At 37.2% G+C, this 23,028-nt stretch overlaps 1 protein-coding gene across 2 annotated transcripts in view; it reads right to left on the bottom strand.

Moving 5' to 3' along the window:
* Nucleotides 1-8,355: 8,355 nt before the first annotated feature.
* Nucleotides 8,356-23,028, bottom strand: part of gfra3 (GDNF family receptor alpha 3) — a 41,956-nt gene continuing 27,283 nt past the window's right edge. For both annotated transcript variants that reach the window (XM_065275284.2, XM_073812185.1), the window contains exons 7-8: nucleotides 21,450-21,580; nucleotides 8,356-12,605 (exon numbers count right to left, since the gene is read on the bottom strand). In XM_065275284.2, coding sequence (XP_065131356.1) covers nucleotides 12,384-12,605; nucleotides 21,450-21,580 — 353 coding nt within the window. In that variant the 3' untranslated portion in view covers nucleotides 8,356-12,383. The remainder of the gene's footprint in view (nucleotides 12,606-21,449; nucleotides 21,581-23,028) is intronic.

Consider the following 23,028-nt stretch of genomic DNA (forward strand, 5'->3'; position numbering starts at 1 on the left):
CGCTGGGTTACAAATTACCCCATGCTGGGTTCAAAATTACCTAATGTTGGGTTGATGTTATGCAACCAAATAACCCAGCAGTTGGGTAAAAACCAATTTTAACCCAGCAGTGTTTTCTGTCTAATATTAACCCCATTATGGGTCAAAAATAACCCATGCATGAGCTGTAATTGGTCAACTATATAAGTTAGCAATGATTGGTCAGATCACTGTAAAGGTAATGAGTTACTGTGCAGATGGAAGATGTTTTATATACAGTACTTGGTTAAGTGCATGCAGGCGAGCACTACGAGGGCCCCGGTCCCACTGGACCCTGAACCCATATGTGAATTAGCCTGCAGTCAGAATTGATAAAGTAATGTCAAATTTTCACTGCTATATTTTGCAACATTAGCAACATAAATGTTTAATACAAACCCAAACAATGTCTGTGCTTAAGCCCTTAAATGAATCAGTCCATCCCTCCATTAACAGATTAAAAGCTTTACATTGTCTCCTGTTGTTCTCCATCTCTATGTCTCCTCCATTTCTAACGGCATAGAGTGGAACCAAATAAAGGTTCCCCGGGGACTACGGCTGGTTAGAGGATCTCAGTAGGGGAGACCATGAAGACTACTTATGTATTATGTTTCAAAATGTTTATAGAAATAGAAATATATAATCACTGGTATTTATAAGTCTCAAGTGCGCTACAAAAACAACTGTTGTGACAACCTCATTTAAAGGGGATGAATACATTTGTGTTAAAAAAATGCTGGTGTACAAATTTTTTTGTTAAATCAACATCATGTTTTAAGTTACACTCTTAAAAAAAAAATGGTGCTATATAGCACCAAAAGTGGTTCTTTGCTCGTAATCATAGAAGAACCGTTTTTAGTGCCATATAGCATCGGTGAAGCACCTGTGAAGCACCTGTGTAGAACCATATAGTGCCATGTAGAACCATATTTGGTGCTATAGTGGTGCTATATGGGCCCCATATGGTTCTACACAGGTGCTTCACCGGTGCTATATGGCACTAAAAACGGTTCTTCTATGATTACGAGCAAAGAACCACTTTTGGTGCTATATAGCACCGTTTGTTTTTAGAGTGTAAAGTAATATAAGAATATTTTAACTTTAGCATAAAAATATTTTAACAATTTTAATTTGTTTTAACAAAGTCAAAACTTAAAATAATACATTGAATTGACTTGCAAAACCAAGTTGTTTTAACTTCATGCTGTATTTTAGTGTATATGTGATCCAATGTGAAATACAGACTAAAGCCTCAATCTAATAATGAGATTTAAAGCATTAAAGTTTGATTTCACAATGATTTTAATCTTTGACATGACCTTACTCAGTGAATATTAAAGATATCAAGATTATATTTTCACAGAATGTTCTTTACATTATGTAGGATTATTAAAACAGTAAATCACAAAAAACTGACTTTAGCTAGTCACAGAGAGATATAGAGAGGCTGCGTCTCCATCAGTTCCCATGTTCAGTAGTCAGGGCACTGATCAGAGGTTGCACTGGAACATTCATTCCCTTAAAATTCAACGCAAAAACAAAAAACGCAAAAAACGTTAATGTTCCCTTACCGAAATCACATGAGCTTTTCTGGAGCTCTCCAATGGAAATCACGTGCGCTAACTAAATAAACTTCATTAAAAGTGACAGATCTTTTGAAAAGTCAAATGTTTGTTTTAGCTTTAATATGAACAGACATGGCTAGACAGGAAGGGTCCACAATCTACTTAATATTTAAATGTAATATTCCTCCAAATGTATGCATGTAAGAGAATAATGAAAGTGTTTTCTTAATATCAACAAGTGCCGTGTTGGGTAAGTTACTCAAACAGGCCCGGTGCTAGGCTTGCTGAACTGGGGGGGCAGCCATTTCTCAAATAAACTGATTAATTCACTAAAATGATGGAAGTTTCAATCCAATATTATTTTGCATATGTCTTATAATAAAGGGCCATTTTGCACGTTTAAATTTTAAAAGTAGATGCACCGGAAATGCGATTCGATTTATAATGATTTCTAATGTTATAATGATTACACTTAATGTACTTTTACACATTAAGTCACAGTTAATGAAATCAGGCAAGCAGGTGATATGAATGCAAAGCTGTACATATAGCAATATTTTATTAATGTGTACACTGCATTTAATCTATTATTTCACTTATAGATAAATAAAAGCCATCCCTCTACCGACACCTACCCTACCCAACATATGCCTTTATTCTAAATAAACACTTGTTAGGCAATTTATTTCTACTTCTCAAACATTTTCTTCATTTAAAAATAAATGTCTTTTCAATGTGACATGTGATAAGCTATATTTTTGTTAATTCTTAACCCTATCATACATCAAAATATCACATCAAATATCACAACAAAGCACAACGCTTTGAATAATCTATATTAAAGCATCATGAAAGCAATTTGACATGCATGTTCATAACACAGCAAATTAGATACTATAACACAACGCAAAATTATAAAATACAACATTTTACGTTACGATGACCTTGTGGAGTGACAGACAATATAAGCTAATCAGACAATAGTGGGGGGGAGCCGTAGTAACTAGTGTTTGCCAACAGAAGACGTTTTTATTTAAAGAGACTCCATATGGTTGGCTCACTGAAAAAAATGATTCATTGAATTTAATAAATATTTTTAAGGTAAGTGGTTGCAATCAATTTATTTAAGCTACATTTAAACAAAAGTTTTTTGTTTTGTTTTGCCTTTCTAATTTTTTTTAAATGTAGCTTAAATAAATTGATTGCAACCACTTACCTTAAAAAATTTATTAAATTCAATGAATAATTTTTTTCAGTTGACATTTTGGGGGGGGGGCAGAAGGAAAATCTGGGGGGCAATGCAAATTTCTGTTTATGTGTCATTGTCACGTATTGGTTACTCAACTGCTTTCTCCTATTTTCAAACCATTGTCCATAGGATGGACACTGATGTTAATACCATGCATCAGAGAGCTGTCGCAGAGATTCATCATAAACCCTACTATTAAAATAGTAAATACCTATTATTTTAAGTTTTGGCTTGTGAAACTTTGACATAACTTATAAAATCAAGTTGGAAATTAAAATTGTTGTAACATAGCAATATGTTGATAAAAATGCTCCTGTTGTAACATGGGAAATAGTGAGTGAGCGAGTGTACATCAAATGTACCCTCAAAGTCAGAGTGCATTGTGGGTAAAAAGTAGCCAACAAATGTAAGGAATGAAGTTGTCCTATATAGTGCACTAAGATGGGAGCAGTAAGAGAAATGTTGGTTTTGCCGATTGTTGAAGAATAAAAGCTGTGAATTATTACAATGCACTTAAGCAGCATGTCACAGGAAAATAAGTGAACAATGTGAAGTGAGTGCACGAACCTGTGTACACATTACAAAAAACTGATTCACGACCATGTGAGCTAATTGAGACACAACCATAGGCTATAAATCGATGATTTTACATCTTTACACTTTTAAAAATAAAGGTGCTATAAAAAGGTTCTTCATAGCGATGCCACAGAAGAACCATTTGTGGTTCCCCAAAGAACTTATAAGGCTCTTAGAAGAAGAACCATTAATTTCTTACCATTTTATAGTCTGATGAACCCTTTCTCTCTACAAGAACCTTTTGTGCAACTGAAAGGTTCTTCAGATGTTAAAGGTTCTTATTGGAACCATATCCTCTATTGCATCGTGAAGCACCTTCATTTTTTAAATTTCTACTGTATCACTTCAAACAAACTGTAACTTTAAGCACTAAATTGATTCAGTAGGGTTGAGAAAGGAAAACGGAGAGAAAGAAACTTTAGTCTGACTGCTGATTTAGGCGATTGCATTATTAAATGATAAAACTATCAAACCTACCTTCTGGCTAAAGACACAATTATAGAGAGAAGGTAGATTTCTCAAGCCGTTGGACAGAGACAAATCCTTACCAACAAAACCCAAATATCCCCCTGATGTAAACGTCACCGTCTCTTTGGTGAATTATGATTGTAAGAGTTCATCTGAGGATTGTGTGTGTGTGCCGAACAGAAATGTATTCTGGCAGGGGAAGTTAGAGATCGCAGACTGTGTGATTGAACTCGGTGGGACAGAGAGAAATCTGATTAATAAATAAACACTTTCTCAATGGCTTCCATATGCCGGAAAGACTTGTGCAGCACCTCGGCTGTCTTTACCAGAGACGACGATGCTCTGATTAACCCAGATGCAATTAGAACAATGACACAACCCAGAGGGGGTCAACAACTACTCACACACATACACACAAAAAACAAACACACACCGCATTAAGTCTATTTCACTTTATGACAGCGTATACTGTATATGCTTATCTATCACAGCTCATATATGCAAAACATTTTCCCAGAGGAAAGTTTTAATGCTCATAAATTAATCTGTCATAGCAAAGGAGATTTCTCAGATCATTTCATTTATTAACTTTGATCCAGATGTTTACATTTAGGCATTTGGCAGAGACTTTGATTCAAAGCGACACATTCATGCTATGCATTTTTATTATTTTATTTACTTATAATTAATCCCATGACCTTTGTGTTGCTAAATCAAGGCTCAAACTGAGCTACAGGAACACAAATTCTACAATAGGAGAAATAAAAAAAAGAAACAAACCTAATTTTGACACATGTTTGTAAGAAACTCTGCATCATGATACCAACACTGTAAAAAATGCAGCATTAAGTTAAAATAACTTGGTTTTGCAAGTTAATTCAACCTACAATTTTAAGTTTTGGCTTTTATAGATTGACATGACTTATACTATCAAGTTGAAATTGTAAAACTTAAAATAAAGTAATAAAAATATAAGTTGATTTGACAAAAATGCTGCACATTTTTACAGTGAAGGTGTTGTATAGTGTAATTTTGTATTTTTTTATTTTAATGAAAATGGATGTAAGAATGCTACGGTAAAAACTGTGCCACAGATACAAATTGTAATAGATTTAGCAAAACATTACATTAATATTACAGTTAAATACAGTATAATGTATGCTTTTTAAAAAGGTGTAATTTATGGTGAAAACCTCTATAATATTCAGTTGGATTATACATGTAATTTAAGGTGAAATATTGTAAAAATTAAAAATACATGTCACTGTAAAATGTACTGTGAAAAAAGTAAGGAAGCATGCACACCAAAGCTTTTACACCAGCAGCCAGTGTATGTTATCAATTGTTTCCAATGAAAGCGAGGCGCTTTTCAAAAAAGCCAGCAGCTGGCGTTTTTTGTTTTTAGTCGCATTTAAAAGCTTTGGTGTGCATGGCCCATAAAAAAGGACATTTACACAATTTCCTGCATGACTCTTTACATTTAATGCTATTTAAGTTAAATAATTAAGTTTCCTCTTGTATTTTTACCGTTTACAGAATTGTGACGTTTACAAAACTTTGCAATGAAAAATACACTTAAGAATTGTAAATTGTGTTATTCTAAACCACAAAACCTTAGTCTTAAAGAATTACTCCACGTTCTTAAAAGAAAAATCCAGATAATTTACTCACCCCCATGTCATCCAACATGTTTATGTCTTCCTTTGTTCAGTCGAGAAGAAATAATGTTTTTTAAAGGAAAAGTTTCCAGTTTTTTTTTTTATTTAATAGACTTTATTAGACCCTAACACTTTACAGTTTCAATGCAGTTTAAAATTGCATTCAACGCAGCTTCAAAGGGCTCTAAACTTTCCCAAATGGTCTTATATAGCTTATTTGGCAAAAAAAGAAAAAAATATGTACTTTTAAACCGCAACAAATGCACCAGCCATGTGATGCGCCAGCGCGACCTCACGTAATGCGCCATGACATCGAAGGGTCACGGGTTACATGTGAAACATACATTTGTGGACCCTTTTAAAAATAACCTAACATAAGGACATTAATTAATATCATTCCATATTGATATTATGTCAGAACGGTCCTCTTTCTCCACACTTGTAAACACTGGAGGCGGTAGCTGGAAACAATGACGCATTACGTGAAGTCGTGCTGGCACATCACACGGCTGTGAAGTTGTCCATATTTTTAATTTTTCTTGCCGAAAATGCCAATCGTTTTGCTAGATAAGACCCTTATGCCTCGTTTGGGAACGTTTAGAGCCCTTTGTATTTGCGTTGAAACTGCAATTTTAAACTGCATTTAAACTGTAAAGTGTTGGTGTCCAATAAAATCTACTAAATTGAGAAAATGATTTTTTCTTCTTAAAAAACGTCATTTCTTCTCGACTGATTAAAGACATGGAGTAAATTTTTGGGATTTTTTTAATACTTTAAAAAATAGTATTTAAAAATATAAATACTTTAGGTCATACAAGTATATTTGTAGCAATAGCCAAAAATAAATTGTATGGGTCAAAATGATCTTTTTATAATGCCAAAAATTATTTGGATGCAGTTTAAGGACTTCATTTGGACAACTTTTTTTAAAGGTGTTTTTGGATTTTTGCACACTCAGATTACAGATTTTCGAATAGTTGTATCACAGCCAAATATTGTCCTTACAAACATACATCAATGGAAAGCTTATTTATTCAACTTTTAGATGAAATGTCTAAAAATGTACCCCTATAACTTGTTTTGTGATTCAGGGTGTTACATGCAAAACTCTGTGTAATGAAAAAGAAAATGCCATGGTTTTTAACTGCAAAGTTGTTTAAACGTTTCTTGTATTTTTTTCACTGTAAAAAATAGCTGTAATTATGCAGCTGGTTGCCAGTAACTTACTGTAGAAGACACAGACTGAAAATGTTTCATGTTCATAACTTTGAACAAACTGTTGCTAGTAAATAACCAACACAGTCTCACGGCAAGTCGTGTTATGGTAACGAAAATTTTTGATTAATTTATTTGTGTTTGATGACACGAATTTCCACTGTTTTTCATGTCTCTGGAGACGAATGTCTTTTTCGTCCTTCCCAGCACGAATTTCTATCAATGGCTGTTCGTGTCTGTGACACGACTTTCTTTATTGTGTCATTTTATATTTTGTTTTCTCATCGTTCTTTCCTATTTTTAAATCATTGTCGCTTGGGGTCAGGGTTAGATACGGGGTTTGCATTAGGATGTAATTTTTTGCATTGATTTCTACATGTTTTTTCGTCCGCTTTTAAAACTATTCTCGCCTGGAGTTGGGGTTAGAGTTGGGATTTGGGTTAGGAAGTCGCAAAAAGTGATTCTAACCCTTACCCCAAGCGACAATGGTCAAAAAATAGAAAATATTATGAGAAAACAAAATATAAAATGACACGATAAAGAAAGTCGTGTCACAGTAACGAACAGCCATTGATAGAAATTCGTGCTGGGAAGGACGAAAAATACATTCGCATCCAAAGACATGAAAAACAGCGTAAATTCGTGTCATCAAACACGAATAAATTAATCAAAATTTTCGTTACTATAACACGACTTGCCATGAGACTGGGTTGAAATAACATAAATGTAAAATCTATAGTAAGTTACTGGCAGCTAGTTGCCAGTAATACCCCGTAATACTGTAAATTATACAGAATTTTTTACAGTGTACACTGTAAAAACTATTACTATGATCTACTCAATATTTTTGGAAAAGCATTTTTACACCTAAAAAAATTGAGTAAATTTGAAAGCTGTGAGAGTTGATATCATTAAAAATGTTACTAGTTTTTACAGTGTAGGTCTCTATGATATTTGTGATATGGTTCAGGTCCCTTCACTATTACAAGTTTGTGCTTTTTATTCTGTTTTATCTTCAACCATTGCATGAATAAGCAGGTCTCACTTCATGTGTCCCAAAGTCTAATGCAATAACATGTTGAATGCTCACTTCATTAATAAATAAATCTTCCCCTCTTCTAAAAATAAAGTCTCTAAAAACTGTTCAAACATCTTAAAGTTAAACAACTCTTCTTATATTATTCCCTTCCTAAGATGAATTACTGTACTGTTTTCATTTTAAATCGCTCTGGATGAATGTGTCGTAAAAGGAGGAAAAACATAAAATGTAAATGTAATACTAAGATTCGCTAATATAACCATATCAACAGTAATGCGTGCCTTGGCATGCACCATTGAAGAGACATTTGTTTACACAATAAGAGTATAGAGCTATAAAATGAATGTGAATACCATGAGCTAGATAATAAAAGACATGAGATTACTACAGTCTGTTTCTCTGAAGAAAAAAAATCAATAAAGCGGATGCGAGCTTTAAACTAAACTCTTCATTTGATCCGAATTTAATCTCATTGTGTTCTATGAAACTATATTGAGATATTACAGATATCCAATTTGGGATTTTTTCTCTCCCCACACACTCGTTCTCCAGAGACAGAAAAGATAAGACGGTTGTTTTCTGTTTATTTTATTTCAGATGGTACATTATCATGGGTCACAGAAACAGTGAATTCTCATTTTTACACCTGATTTTAAACAGGGCACATAAACAGACCCAAGACTCGGAAGATGAGCAGAAGGAATCGGCGGAGGGCCGGCGCGGTACAACAGGTCCGAAAATTGACCCAGTGGGCAGTAATTGAAGAAGAGTTTTTTGAGAGCAGGGTGTCATATAAAGACAAATCCAACATTGCAACGAAAGACATGCTTGGCGAACCCAACATAACCACCACATTGTTTTAACCCTGATCATTGTACTTTTTCCACACATGATCTCACATAAAACATTTACGGTGACATGAGAGATCTGATTGGTTGACATGAGTGACACAGACCCAGAACTGATTTAATGTGACATTGAGTCCATCCATACACATTAAAAGCTGAGGAGATCGGGAACACTTTCGTTTTTGTTCAAAGTCATTCTTGTGTGAATGCCCCTTAAACAGATCTAAAGGCATAAATTGGAAACAATATTAAATAATAGTAATGAACCAAAGAGATTTCCAATTCTGTGTAAATCTGTGAAGTTTTGCATGCGCTGATTACCACAAATGCCCAGACCGGAGTGTTCAGCATTGATAGTTTCTTAAAAATTAATTCTGATAATAGACAAAGCAAATCCGTCAAGTCATTATTAAAAGTAAAAAAAAACAAGTGCACTCCATAAAAGAGGATTAAATACAGATACTATTTTGGGCGTCTTCATTAGAAAAACATTAGCGGTGGTGATTATTTTCATGCAATTGATGGTGCATTGTGGGGTGAAACGGTGCCACAGTCCACTTGGCTCATAATGCTGAGCCAGAGGAGAGAGAGAGAGAGCATGAGAGAAAGAAAGAGAAAGAGAGAGAGAGAATCAACATCAGTACCACTAAAATGAGTTTCAGAACGGGTGCCTGCAGCCGCCAAATAAATCAGTGTCCGCATACTATAATAATAAAGCTATGAGCCTACAGGGTAAACTACTCTCTCCTTCTCTCTCTCTCGCTCTATTTTTCTCTTGCAATCCCCTTTTTCAGCTCTCTCACCAGGGTGCTTTCTCTCTAACCCACTCTCTCCTCCTCTTTTCTATCCGTTTATCCCTTATTGTGTGTTTATCTCTTTTCCGTTCCCTTGCTCCCTGCGATGGTGCGCTCGGCGAGGAGGTTTCTCCTGTGTACACAGGCACAGATGGCCACGGAGGAAATGTTCGACTCATATTAAGCGAATCCAGAACGTGGTTGTAATGCGGCACACGCAAAACAAAGTCCAACAGCGCAAAGTATTACGGCTATTTTAGTGCAGGCCGCGTCTCTGCAGCTTTGAGTGAAATAAAGCCTGCTGGAAAACCTCATGAAAATTGTATTATTTGTGTATTTAAAATAAAGCGTCCATTTTGTGATCATTTATCCGTTAATCCTTGAAATTCTATGGGAAGCCACGTTGGCATCACATGCACCCTTCGTGCCATCGGCAGCAAAGTTTCTACTTTCACTTATTTAACGCACGGCTCGTTTATTTTTTACGGAAATATTTTAATGTGAGATACCGACACCCTTGCCGACTTCTCCCGCTCTGATGTCACTCATCCGATGCCTCCCTCTGTTATGGCTGGGCGGATGACACTCGCCCCAGATAACAATTAAAAAATAACAACAGCCATCATAAAGGCTGCCCGCTATTTCGACAGGCGCATCAATCCAGACGCGCTCTCGTTTCTTCTCTTAATTAACCCTACTGATTGAGCGGGCACGCAGCGTGGCTCGCTGACCTTGCGCCGGAGGAGAAGACGTCGAGAAGAACAACGTCTGTTCAATCAGACCGTTCCTTCGCATAATGGATCGGTTCAGAATCTGATTGTTAAGTCGTGTCGGTGTAATTTAAGGTGCTTCGTGTGAATGCCAGATGAGATATGAGCACTTTAGCGATGCTTTAATTTCTTCCGGAGAGGAAGAGGGGGGCGGCGGGCGTCTTGAGTGGCCCTCACAATAGAAAGCTTGGCTTGATTGCTCAGTCCGAACCGGAGTTTGATTCCACCCCCATCTCCCTGCCGGCTCTACGTTTGGCTCAGAAGTTTGCGTTATCAACAGGAGGACCGCTGAGAGTCCTGACGGCAGCTGTTTACCACTGTAGCAAGACGACGACAACAACTCAAGGGGAAAAGACGCAAGTTTAATAGTGCTATTAAAATATTTGTCCCTTTGGATTTATCACCAAAACTTTAGTTGCGCCTCACATGCGCTAGTCTGGCACGGATGCGTTGCTGTACTGGAGAATGAGAGGGAATTTATTTGTAGATGATGAGAGAGGCTATGAAAGACATTTTTTGGGGGGAACATACAAACAGGGTTGCCAGGTTTTCACAACAAACCCAACCTAATTACAAAACTATGCAATTGCCTTTCAAACAGGGTCTCCGGTAAAAATGGTATTTTGGGAGTAAAATAATTTTTTTAGAAGGGTTCATCTATGAAATTGGCATTCACAAGGCTAAATTATTCATTATTTGGGTTTGCTTCAATCCACGGACATAATAAACAGCCCGCGGCAACAGTATTCAAGTAGCCTGCATACAAATAATACTTTTTATTAATACTTTTTAAGCTTTCAAACTAAAACTTTCTAGTGTGAACATGTCTTTATAGATTTCACCCAAAAGATCATTCGAAAACTTAAAAACATTACCCATCCATGAAAAACAGTGACCAGCACAGTCCCGATAAATTTCTCCATTTGTGTTTTGTGTTTGGATCAACATTGGGGTAAATTACATTCATTAGATTTTTTGGATGAACTATCCCTTTAAGAAAACTCACTTCTTTGGACATACAGTACACATAAAAAAGATAGAGAAGATCAACAGAAAACGGAAATGAAAAAGCCTCAGTGTCAGCAACAGATTTATAAGAAACAGAGAAAGCAAGCGATACCACACTGTATGATTTTTTTTTGCTGGAGGGTTTGACGCTCCGTGTTTCTCCTCCTTGATCTCTTTTTCTATTTCTTCCCCATCGCAAGTAATTCTTCGCCACAAACGCACAACAAGATAAACAGTTTGTGTTGTAAGCCATTATCTCTGTGAAAGTAAAACAAGAGAGTCGGGGAGAGGTAGCGGGCGACAGGCGGCTTGAAAATGACTTCCTGTTCATCCCCTCGAGTACTAAAACCAGACCGGACTCCGACACCTGCTGTGCGGAGATATATTTATTTATTTAGTTTGTTTATTTCGCCTTTATTACTCATGTTTTCTCTGTCGAAGGACGTGTTTTTTTATTTATGCCCCTGGTTAGAGTCTGTGCTGAGTCCAAAAAATGAATGCACATTGCAGAGCAATAAATGAAAAGCGATTGCATCTGCGCGATCCGCGGTAGGGCGGGTGTTCGCGTGTGATTAGGTGTGTGACCTGACTTGAGAGACACATGGGTGTGAAAATGATTTAGTGCTCGGCACATTTTTTCCTCGAATCAAATTTGCACGTACATACATACATACATACACACATTTTGTCTCAAGTTCAGCAACAATAAACAGCGGATTTGAATGCAGGTAATGCGATGCTGCACACGCACATTATAGGGACAGCCAAGACTCGAACAGCAATGTTGTCTCGCTTTTATGTCCATGTCTGAAGCATTATACAGTAGATACATCGCTCAGCCACAGTCGCCTACTGTACTCGACACCAGTCAGTCCGATGAGTCGTGAATCTTGACTCGCGATTCGAATGAATCAGGCGGGGGAATCCGATTCAAAAAGTGATTCCCTAATGAACAAGCAGCTACATCTATAGCAGAGTCTCTTCTCAAGGAGAAAAATAATGAATGAAAGACAGAAAGAAGGACAGAAGAGTTTTCCCCTCGTTTCGCTCTCTCCAGATGTGACGTTCCACTCGTCTCTCGATAACAGGTCTTAGAGTCTGGTGTGAAAGTGTGTGTTTGTGTGCATGTATATGTGTGTGCGTGTGTATGTATGAAGTTGTATGAGCGAGAGTTTCTAGCCCCAGCTGAGGGCGATCAGCAACAGAACCGTTAACATGAAGTAAGGGTTGGTGAGGGAGGAAGCTCGACCGTGGACCCTGTCCGCCTCCGAGCCCAGATTAGTGACTGTCACCTTGTCTGAGAAGTGAGGGATGACGTTGAACCCTCCTGCTGCCGTTTCGTTTTCATCTTCCTCTTCTTCTTCTTCTTCCTCTTCTTCTTCTTCGCTTTCCACCACCTTACAGAAAAGAGAGAAAGTCTGTAATTTCTGCATCACTAGCGTCACCTAAAATTATCCAGATTATATTGGCTATCCAGACTTATTTACTATAAAGGTATAGTCTATTTAAAAGAACCCGTCCACATTTTGGGACTTTATCTTATTCACCGTATCCCCCAGAGTTTGATAAGTCCATACATACTTTTCTCATCTCCGTTCGTGCTGTAACTCTGTCTGACGCAGCCCCCGCTAGCTTAGCTTAGCACAAAGACTGGAAGTGAATGGCTCCAGCTAGCATACCGCTCCCAATAAATTACAAAATAACGCAAACATTTGTATAGTCGCACCGTGTACAAATAACAAGGTCATATGAGACAAATCCATCTTTTAACAGTATACAGTATACGAGCAAATCACTCCGCCCAAGTAGCAGTGCTTCGTCTTCTGAGAATATAGTTCCCGGTATGTATACTGTTAAAAGATGGCTGTGTCTCATATGACCTTGTTTTTTGTACACAGTATGACTATACAATTCACAACACATAAATAAGAAAATGTTTGCGTTATTTTGTCACTTATTGGGAGCAGTATGCTAGCTGGAGCCATTCACTTCCAGTCTTTGTGCTAGGTAAGCTAGCGGGGGCTGCGTCAGAGAGAGTATGTGTGGACTTATCTAACTATGAGGGATACGGTGAATAAGCTGAATTTCCAAAATGTCCGCATGTTTCTTTAAACAAACGGTTTCTGATATGAATCCGAATGCCCACCGTCTAATTTTGAGCTACAGGTGACAAAGTATAAATATCGATTTTGGCCGAAATTAAGATTTTCATAAAAATAAGTAAATTAAGCCCTCGCCTAGTGATCCTAATGCTCTAAATAGTCATTAAACATCTTAAATGATCTTTATTTGTTAGTTTTATGAGAGGTGTACTGTCCTAAAGGCTTAAAGGCGGGGTGCATGATCTTTGAAAGTCAATGTCGATATTTGAAATCACCTAAACAAACACGTCCCTACCCCAATAGAATCTGGACCTTCTTTTGATAGACCTGCCCCACACATACGCAACCCAGGTAACGATGTCGGTTTGTACACTGTAAAAAAAATCCGTAGAAATTACAATGTTATTGCAGCTGGGTTGCCGGTAATTTACCGTAGATTTATATTTATGTTATTTACTAGCAAGAGTTTGTTCAAAGTTAAATAAATTTTAAATATCAACAAGTCTTTATCTTTACAGAATAAAACTATACAACAACAGCCTCATGCAAAGCATTCTGGGGACCAGAAATCATCATCAACCTTTTTCTGTTTTTGCTTCAGATTTTGTTTTCCAGAATGTTTTGCTTGATGCTGGTTTTTTAGTTTTACTCTGTAAAGACAAAGACTTGTAAATGTTTAATGTTCATTTAACTTTGAACAAACTCTTGCCAGTAAATAACATAAATGTAAATCTACGGTAAATTACCGGCAACCCAGCTGCAATTTCTACGGAAGTTAAAAACGATTATCTTTACGCTGACTGACAGATCCGACGCATACATAGACGCGCAATCCTGATCAGTGATGCCCGGGTCAATGTATAAACAACCGCACCCGTTTTCAACTCGGACCGCAAAAAAAAAAATTGTGTACCCGACCCACTCCCTGGCCTGCATTTTTTAAAGTAGTAATTGTTTAAAATAGTTAACTGGCATCTTTATTTTTAAACGACCCGACCGACCGCGATATCATTAAAAATATTTTTGGATGACTCGTAACTGCGGGTGACCGCAGGCACCCGCTCATTTCGAATTAACCCGCGCATCACTGATCCGGATTTATACACACATAATAACAGTTTTAAAAATATCTCCCCTTGTGATGTCAGAAGGGGATAATACTGCCCTTAATCTGCACTATCCAACCAGGTAGTGAAGAGATTAGCTCCTTTGCATATTAAAGGACACACCAAAAAATGACACATTTTTGCTCACACCTACAAAGTGTCAATTTTAGCATGTTATAATAAATTATCTATATGGTATTTTGAGCTAAAACTTTACATATGTACTCTGGGGACACAAAATATTTATTCGACATTTTAAAAAAACTTGTGAAATGTCCCCTTTAAGTAAAAGTTTGGTTAACTATTTGGAAAAAATATCTGATGTGTAACATTATATCATATCTTTGCTTTACAGCAGATCCTAAAGCTGTCAAGACAAACTTGAAAACTTGACCCCTGAGCAACAACATATTTATGTAAATGAATCTTAATCTCAATGATGTCTCCAGAACTACACAAAAGAAACCTGTACGCTAAACTCTGGAACGTACTGTATAGAAATGGTGGAGCAGCAAGTATGTGTCAAAGAGAGGGATTATAAATGAACGATAAGAAAGGACAGACAGACAGACGGGTACGAATATTTTAATATTAATGAAGTTTGACTGATGTGACGCTACTTGCAAACACCTTTAGCTAATCCGTTCAGAGAGAGAGAAACACAGTCAGGCTGAGAAAGTGAGATGCACATCAAAAGAGACAGATGAGGAAAGAGAAGGAGAGAGAGACGAAATAAATGACAACAGAAACCGAATTGAATCCTTTTTGTCTGGAGGCCCAGATTATCTCTAAGCTGAATGCTGTGGTCTGTGTGTTCTGAGAACAGAGGATGTGAACGCCGTCCAAAGCGAGGACCCACAACCAAACAGACACACGACACAAAGATCAGAGCCGTGGTTTTTGATAAAGTCGGTGCATGTGTGGATGCAGAGGGATTATTTGGTTCCCTTTTATGTGGGCAGCAAACAGACAATCCTTTCTACAATAGAGTGTCAAGCAAGTGTTGACATCACGTTTGGTGCCATTCCTCGAATCCCCCAAAGCTGATCGACCATCAAAACATGACTTGGCGAGATATAACGCTAATACTAAAGAGGTCAAGGTTTGCCAACTACAAAAAAATTGCTTCTTGCTGGCTATTCAACAGCAATGCATTCCAGGGAAATAAACTGGTTTGCAAGCAATACATTTACATTTTATATTTATGCATTTTGGCAGATGCTTTAAGCCAAAGCAATTTACAGTGAAAACTACATTTTTATCAGTACAGTATGCGTTTTACTTGGGAACTAAACCAGCCAACATATGCGCTGCTAATGTAATACTTTACCAATTGAGCTGAAGAACACAGGTTTAGGGCTGGATGACAGTGAGGGGAAACTGACATTGCTATGTTTTGTTTTTCTGCGGTGTATATTGCAATGTGAGAAATACTGTTTGACTTAAAAGGTTCTGTCTGAGAGGAAAATTAACTTTTGTCTAGCATTTCTTGTACAGCTCACATATTTTTTAACAGAGACATTTTTTATTTGTCTTTGCCGTATTTATGAAGAGTTTTGTTCCAAAATGCAAGAAATCCATTTTATCTAATTTGGGTAAAAATGAAAAGAAAGTGACAAGATGAAAACCACTATTTTCTGTTACAAACTTTCACATAGCATCTTTAGGTCATAATAACATTAAAAATTCAAATCCATAATTTGATTATCAAAGATTTATTATAAAAACTGATGATTTTTTCCGAAAAATGCAATAAATCCATGCAAAGTTTTTTTTCAAAATGCTATAAATCTATTGAATCAATATAAAAATGTGCATTCATCTTTATCATGTTATATTCGTTTAGTTGACTAGTGGTGTACACTGATTAAAAAATAAACATTAAAATAATTAATCAAAACACTTACTTTGTCATATTAATAACACTGTCATTTCTGCTGTCATTGAGACGTCGTCGCTGAACTTTTTTGACAGCGATCTCCTGTAAAATGTTTGGTCCTGCTCGATTTTCATTCCGTGTGTCTCAATTCGTTCCCTAGCTCCCGAGGTCGTGAATCAGTATATCGTGTACACAGGTTCGGGCACTGGTAAGGACCCTAGCTCACTTCACATTGGGACAATGTTCACTTATTTTTCTGTCACGTGGCTGCTTAAGCGCGTTGTGATTATTCACAGCTGTTACTCATCAACAACCGGCAAAACCAACATCTCTCTGACTTAATTTTAAGAAACAGTACATTGTGGAAAATGCTGTCATTATTCTCTTACATATCTGTGCATAAAATTGGAGGCATGTAATTACATTTTAAATGTAATAAATATATTTACAATTTTAAATAAATATTATTATTTTAAATATTGAGTAGATTGTGGTCCCTTACTGTGTAGCAATGTGTGTTTATATTTACAACTAAAACAAACGTTTGTCTCTATAAAAGTTCTGTAACATTTCATAAAGTTTATTGAGTTGGATCACGTGATGTTCGGGTGGCGAGCGTCAGAAAAGGTCACGTGATTTCCGGTTAGGGAACATAGGGAACATCGATGCTCACTGGTTTTTGCATTTAGGGAACGAACGTTCCAGTGCACTGAACGGATTTTGCGATTGAGACAGCCCTTAAAATGGCCGACTCCCTGATCAGTGCCCTGACTACTGAACAAGGGAGCTGATTGAGACACACGGATTGACTTTGAGTAAAATAATGTAAAGTTTTTCATAAGATCCCCTGGGGTCAATGTGTTAGCATGACAGAAGCTTGATGCTGTCGGGAAAACAAGCAACAGCCGACATTTTTCCTTCGCCCGAGTGCCTCTCACGTAAATTATTGGATTTTGATGGCTTATGTTTCTTCAATGCCACAGAAAATCACCACAGGATTATCAATGCCATCAAAAGTATTATTTTGTTTTTGTTTGTTGATAATCACGAAGTAAAAAGTAGATGAGGAAAACAAGAACTATGTGTGTGTTCAAAGCGCCACCATTGTTGTTTACAGTGCATGGAATGGTGCGCTGTGATTGGTTAAGCGGATTTATTGCATTATGCAGAGAAAGAGGACTGACATTTGTCGCAGTTTGGAAAAAATAGAGAAAAGATGACCGAATAACACGGCAGATATCGGATTTTGTGTACAAATAAGAATTTACTGTTTAATACTGACCTGATACAATACTGATTTTACTGATATATTTAAAATAAACGCTCTGGATTTTCTCCCACACAGGTTCAAATATAAATTCTAATATTAAACTAGTGAAGAATTTGGGCCCATCATTGTTAAAAGGGATGTCACTGTGGTTTCCATAGCGATCAGTCAGAGTGGCATTTATGGCTCAAAACTAAACTGGAACCAAATGTTCTTCTGGGGCTGAATTCACCAGCTGGGCAACCATTAAGATAAATGAAAAAGACAGACAGATTTCTCCAGGTAAACTCAACTAGGCCATGTTAACATGACAACGATGTGATGAAAAACAGAAAAGATTTTTCATTGCAAATTTTCAAGTACACACAACAATGCTGAAAAAGATCATGCACATTTACACGGTTCCGCGAGGATGACTAAATATAATGTTATCTAGAAAGTGATAAATACAAATAATCAAGGCGATGAAAGCATTGAGTGTTTTGCTTAGCCAGTCAATGAGGTTGGTTAATTACAACAAGGACTTTGAAGTGCAATTTTTTTTTTTATCCAAAAAGTGATCTCATATTGTTACAAACCTGTATAAATGTCTTTGTTCTGATAAACACGAAGGAAGATATTTTGAGGAATATTTGTAACCTACAAAGAGTCCAATAGAAGTGAATGGAGCTCATAAACAGTTTGGTCTTAAATGACCTTAATTCAAATCATAGCTGAAGTGCATCAACCACTACACTGAGCTACATTACTGTGTAAAATAAATAAATGTATGCAATGTTAACTACAGACTGGCTACCAAACCCATCTTTGCACAGCAGTGATCCATGCTCACAGTCTCCCCTCAGCTATAGAAAATCAAAACATTTTTATTTTCGACAAGGAGCTCAGTTTAGCCACTAGCCAGACCATTAAACAAACAAAAACCAAAAGTTAACTTCAGGCCAGAAAAAAGTCAGCTGTCTGAAAAAAGCATCTGTAGACAGTGGCAGCCGGTGACTTCTCTTCCGAGGGGGCGCAAATTCAAAATATGTCTTTGCTGCATCATGTGAACATCATGCCTCTGGTCAAAATAAGAGTCTGCTGCACATGCATCGAAAGGATTTATGATAAAAGAGACTGTCGTGTTCACAAAATACTTGCAAGACACTAACTTAACACTAAACTCTGATTATACATGAGATTATACGAGTATCTGGAAAACGCAAGCGTCTCTTTTGTCCTAAACCCTTTAGACGCGTGTGTAGCAGGATCGTATTTTGACATCATACGTGATGCACATAAGTTTACATGATGTCCCGAATACATATTTCATACTTGTCAACATTGGGATTTGTTTTCCCGAACCCTAACACCCCGCCCCCCATTCCTATGCAAGGAAATGGATGGGTACACTGCAAAAATAGTTACTTAGTAGTCTTTCTTACGTAGTCTTGTTTTCAGTACAAAAATATATACACATTATTAATCAAGATATATTTTCTGAATCCAAATGTATAAAACCAAAAATCGAAAATTTAAGTGAATTTTAAAAAAGCACAGTGGGGTTCGAATTTTTTTTGAAATAAGCTTACTTTTTTATTAAACACTTAATTTAAGAAAAAAATATTGTTTATTATTTTTATTATTATTATTTTTCATACCCCATTGGCAGATTATTTGGCTTGTGTTAATATGTTGATATATTTGGTCTAAAAACTAGACTTATTTTCTAAGGTCATCAACAAAAAGCTGTAGGTCGCAGACGTTGCATTTCTTAACACCTTCTGAGAGAAGTATTAAAGCACAAACAGCAATATTTCCCTTCTGTACTGTATGTAGAGTTACAACAAAAAAATACACACCCCGCCACAGGCATCAGCCCACACATTTAAATGTGCAAGTTTGTGTACACTGGCGGGCGGACGTGCACGCAAAATGCGCATGGCAGTTGTAGATTTGCGTGCGGCTCATCATCCTCCACCCATCCTCGAGAGCTTTTCTTCTCGTTTCATTGGCGGGTGTCGTTTGAGTGAAATGTTACAGATATACTGCCGCCTGCTTTAACGGAGGTGAATGTTGCAAACTTCAAATACGGCCAGTAGGATTTTTTATAGATAGAGTAAAAATACGAGAGAAATACGGGAAATTATTTAAACGGGATGATGGCGGGAAAGAATGGGAAAATATGGGAAAATCCCAACAAAAATGAGAGGGTTGACAGGTATGCATATTTTGAAATTATGAGCCACACATGACGGGCTACATACGAGTTAGAGCCCAACCGATATATCGGCAGGCCAATATTAGACATTTTCCAAACTATCGGTATCAGCATTCATAATTGGCCGATAAATGATTATTTAAAAGAGAAAGAACAACGGTTAAGTGAATGTTAATGTTAGGGAAATCTATTTTGTTGCGTGTTTCTGAAATAAAAAATTAAAAAATCGGCCGATATATCGGAATATCGATTTTTTAAAACCATCAAACATTTGTATCGGTATCGGCCTTCAAAATCCTTTATCGGTCTGGTTCTAATACAAGTATTTTCGTGCTTCACCGGCCGGCACTGTCTATAGACTGAATTAACACATGCGCATGACGTCACCATTATGACATATTTACGTTTATATAGTTTACTCCGAGACGACAAGGCGTCGTTATCAAAAATGTACACTTTGAAACTCATCTTTAAAAGTGTATGTTTTCAGGAACCCAAAAGTCGTTGTTGTGTAGACAAACAGCCAAACTGCATAAAAACTTTACCTAACGGTTTAAAAACATTGTCATGTAAACGGCCCTTATTACAGTACGAGGTTAATTCGGATAATCTACGAGTCATTCTTTATCCAAGTGTTATGATACACTTTGCAAAGCATAAAACCACGGTAACCGCAGGATTGACAAATTAAAGATCTGCTTCCGCAACACTGCCTACTAAGCCTCATCGAGTCAGTTAAAGTTTGGCAGTCGGCCATAATGGAAGAAAAATAAGGCTGACACCCTCATTCCAAAGCACAATATAATCTGACTAAAGGAAGAGCAAATCGATATAGATTTAATTCCCTCCCATGATTGTGTTCTTGAAGGCCTGTGGCTTCTGTGATTATTTCTGATGGAATTGAAGGTGGCAGTTGAGGCGAGCTGAATTCGACCCTACCGAGGACCCTGGTTGGGTGCGTGCGGCGTTTGTTTACCATCTTGGTGTGTCCGGAAATAAATGACGTCAAATGATCCGCAAGCACGGTTTTATAGACGATTACAGGAGCCCAATGATTACGTCTAAAGTCTGAAGAAACGAAAACCCAGTCGTTGCATTGCACTGTGACAAATAAGCAGCTACTGTTCCCAAAAAATGTAACCCAGTTAGATAAAACTTGAATAAATAAGTTAGATGCAAACATAAATAAATGAGGCTTTATGAGCATCCCACACATTGGAAGTCAAATGAATTGCAGTGGGTGGGAACTCTGAAATAGTGATTTTGTGCTCACAGCAGCGTCTGCAGGGTAGATGGGCTGCGACAGCGTGTTCCCATGACGCGTTCAGCCGCGCATTAAGCGGTTCCGGTCGGGACCTGGGATCTATCAGTATGCTTAAAGTGACAGGACTGCGGGTTTGTTCGGCCCGTCAACTCTTGGTGCTGTCCGACGAGCCGTTTCTTTCTTTTTTTACGAAGCTGATGAAATTAGCCACAAGGCCAAACTCATGGGATGTTCATTTGTAAAATCAAGGTTACGACCAGAATCTGAATTAGCTCTGCTTGACGCATTACTTTTCCGAGTATGAAAGATTGTCATGTTGGAAACTCATGGGCAAAGTTTAACATCCACACTTAGTAAGACACTGAGTTAGTAGTGTAGTATAAAGGTGTTTTTTGTGATATAAGAAATGTGTTCAGTACTCACTATATCAGGTTCAGGCAGCAGGTTGATGTTCAGCTCATCACGCTGGACCTGCGGGGAGGGACGGGGTGGAGGAAGGGGCGTGCCCTCTGCTGGACGGGGGGTGGAGCTTCCCATGGTGTCAATTGCATTACCTGTCAGCACAGGGGCAAGGTACAGTACGTTTAGATGCTTTCTAGAACAATTTGGGGAGTTTATTGCCCATGCATTTTAACTTTGGAGGATTAGGTGAGGTATTTCTATGTTGACACAATGCACAGATACACAATTAAATACTGTTACTTTAGCTCAATTGATCAAATGTTAGCAACACAAAGGTCAGGGGTTCAATCCCGGGAACACAAATGTTGATAAAACGAATAGCTTGAGCGCATTAGAAATTGCTATGGATGAAAGCGTCTCCCAAACGCATAAATGTAAAATACAAAATATTGAATGCAAATTTTTAATGATGAATCTATATAATAGTCTTTATGCCCGGCTGCACTACTTCCTTAACTTCAGCCAGCTCCTTGGTTCCTGTCTGCCATTATTGGACAAACTGATTAATCCAGGTGTGCCTGACCTCAGTAGTCACAAACAAACTGATTAATCCAGGTGTGCCTGACCTCAGTATTCACAACAACAATAATCAGACACACCTGAATTAATCAGTTTGTCCAATAATGGCAGACAGGAAACAAGGAGCTGTCTGAAGTTCAGGAAGTAGTGCAGCTGGGCATAAAGCCTATTGAACGTAAAGCATTTATTCAAGTGCACATTTAAATCTAAATTGCATATAGAAATTGGATTGCAAATCAAAAATATAAAAAAGAAAAAAAGGCAAACATTTTAGTCTATTTAATTAACATGACACGTAAAATCATGGTTTAATCATGTTTAAGTGCTATAATTGGGTCCCCAATGCTTCTATTAACCTATAAAATGTGAAAAAGATCAACCTAGTAACTTAGTTTTGGTCAACCATTCTCTGAAAGCATAGCTAATTGAAATTTAGCTCCCCTTGTGATGTCAGAAGGGGATAATACCGCCCCTTCATCTGCACTATCCAACCACAGCAATGCAATTTAGTGCAGAGATGAACTCATTTTCATTTAAAATGAGACACCCCAAAACGACACATTTTTTGCTCACACCTACAAAGTGGCAACATCTTATAATAAATTATCGGTGGGGTATTTTGAGTTAAAACTTCACATAGATACTCTACATCAAACATTTATTTGACATTAAAAAATTCTGGTGAAATTTCTCCTTTAAGTTTGTTTGTTACTAAGTCAGAAGATAATTTGCTTGCTTGTTCCTAGTGCAAGTTGTAAGCTCTCAGTCTTGTGTATATTGATCCAATGGGACTTAATTTGTAAACATTAAGTCATGCACTTCAACGTTACATTTCGACTTGCTAGTTATTGCAACTTTCAAACCCATTACAGCAGCGGACGATATTTTCACAGAGAATGCATTAAGGAGAAAGTGCCTCTTCAAACAGATTTAACAGAAATTGACCACTGTGCTCAGGTAGATTAAATGTGCCTGCGAGCATCATTACACCTGCAGTGTTTACTGAGAATTTGTTGACTAA

Source organism: Paramisgurnus dabryanus, chromosome 16 (genome assembly GCF_030506205.2).
Source record: "Paramisgurnus dabryanus chromosome 16, PD_genome_1.1, whole genome shotgun sequence".
In the NCBI taxonomy this organism is placed as follows: Eukaryota; Metazoa; Chordata; class Actinopteri; order Cypriniformes; family Cobitidae; genus Paramisgurnus; species Paramisgurnus dabryanus.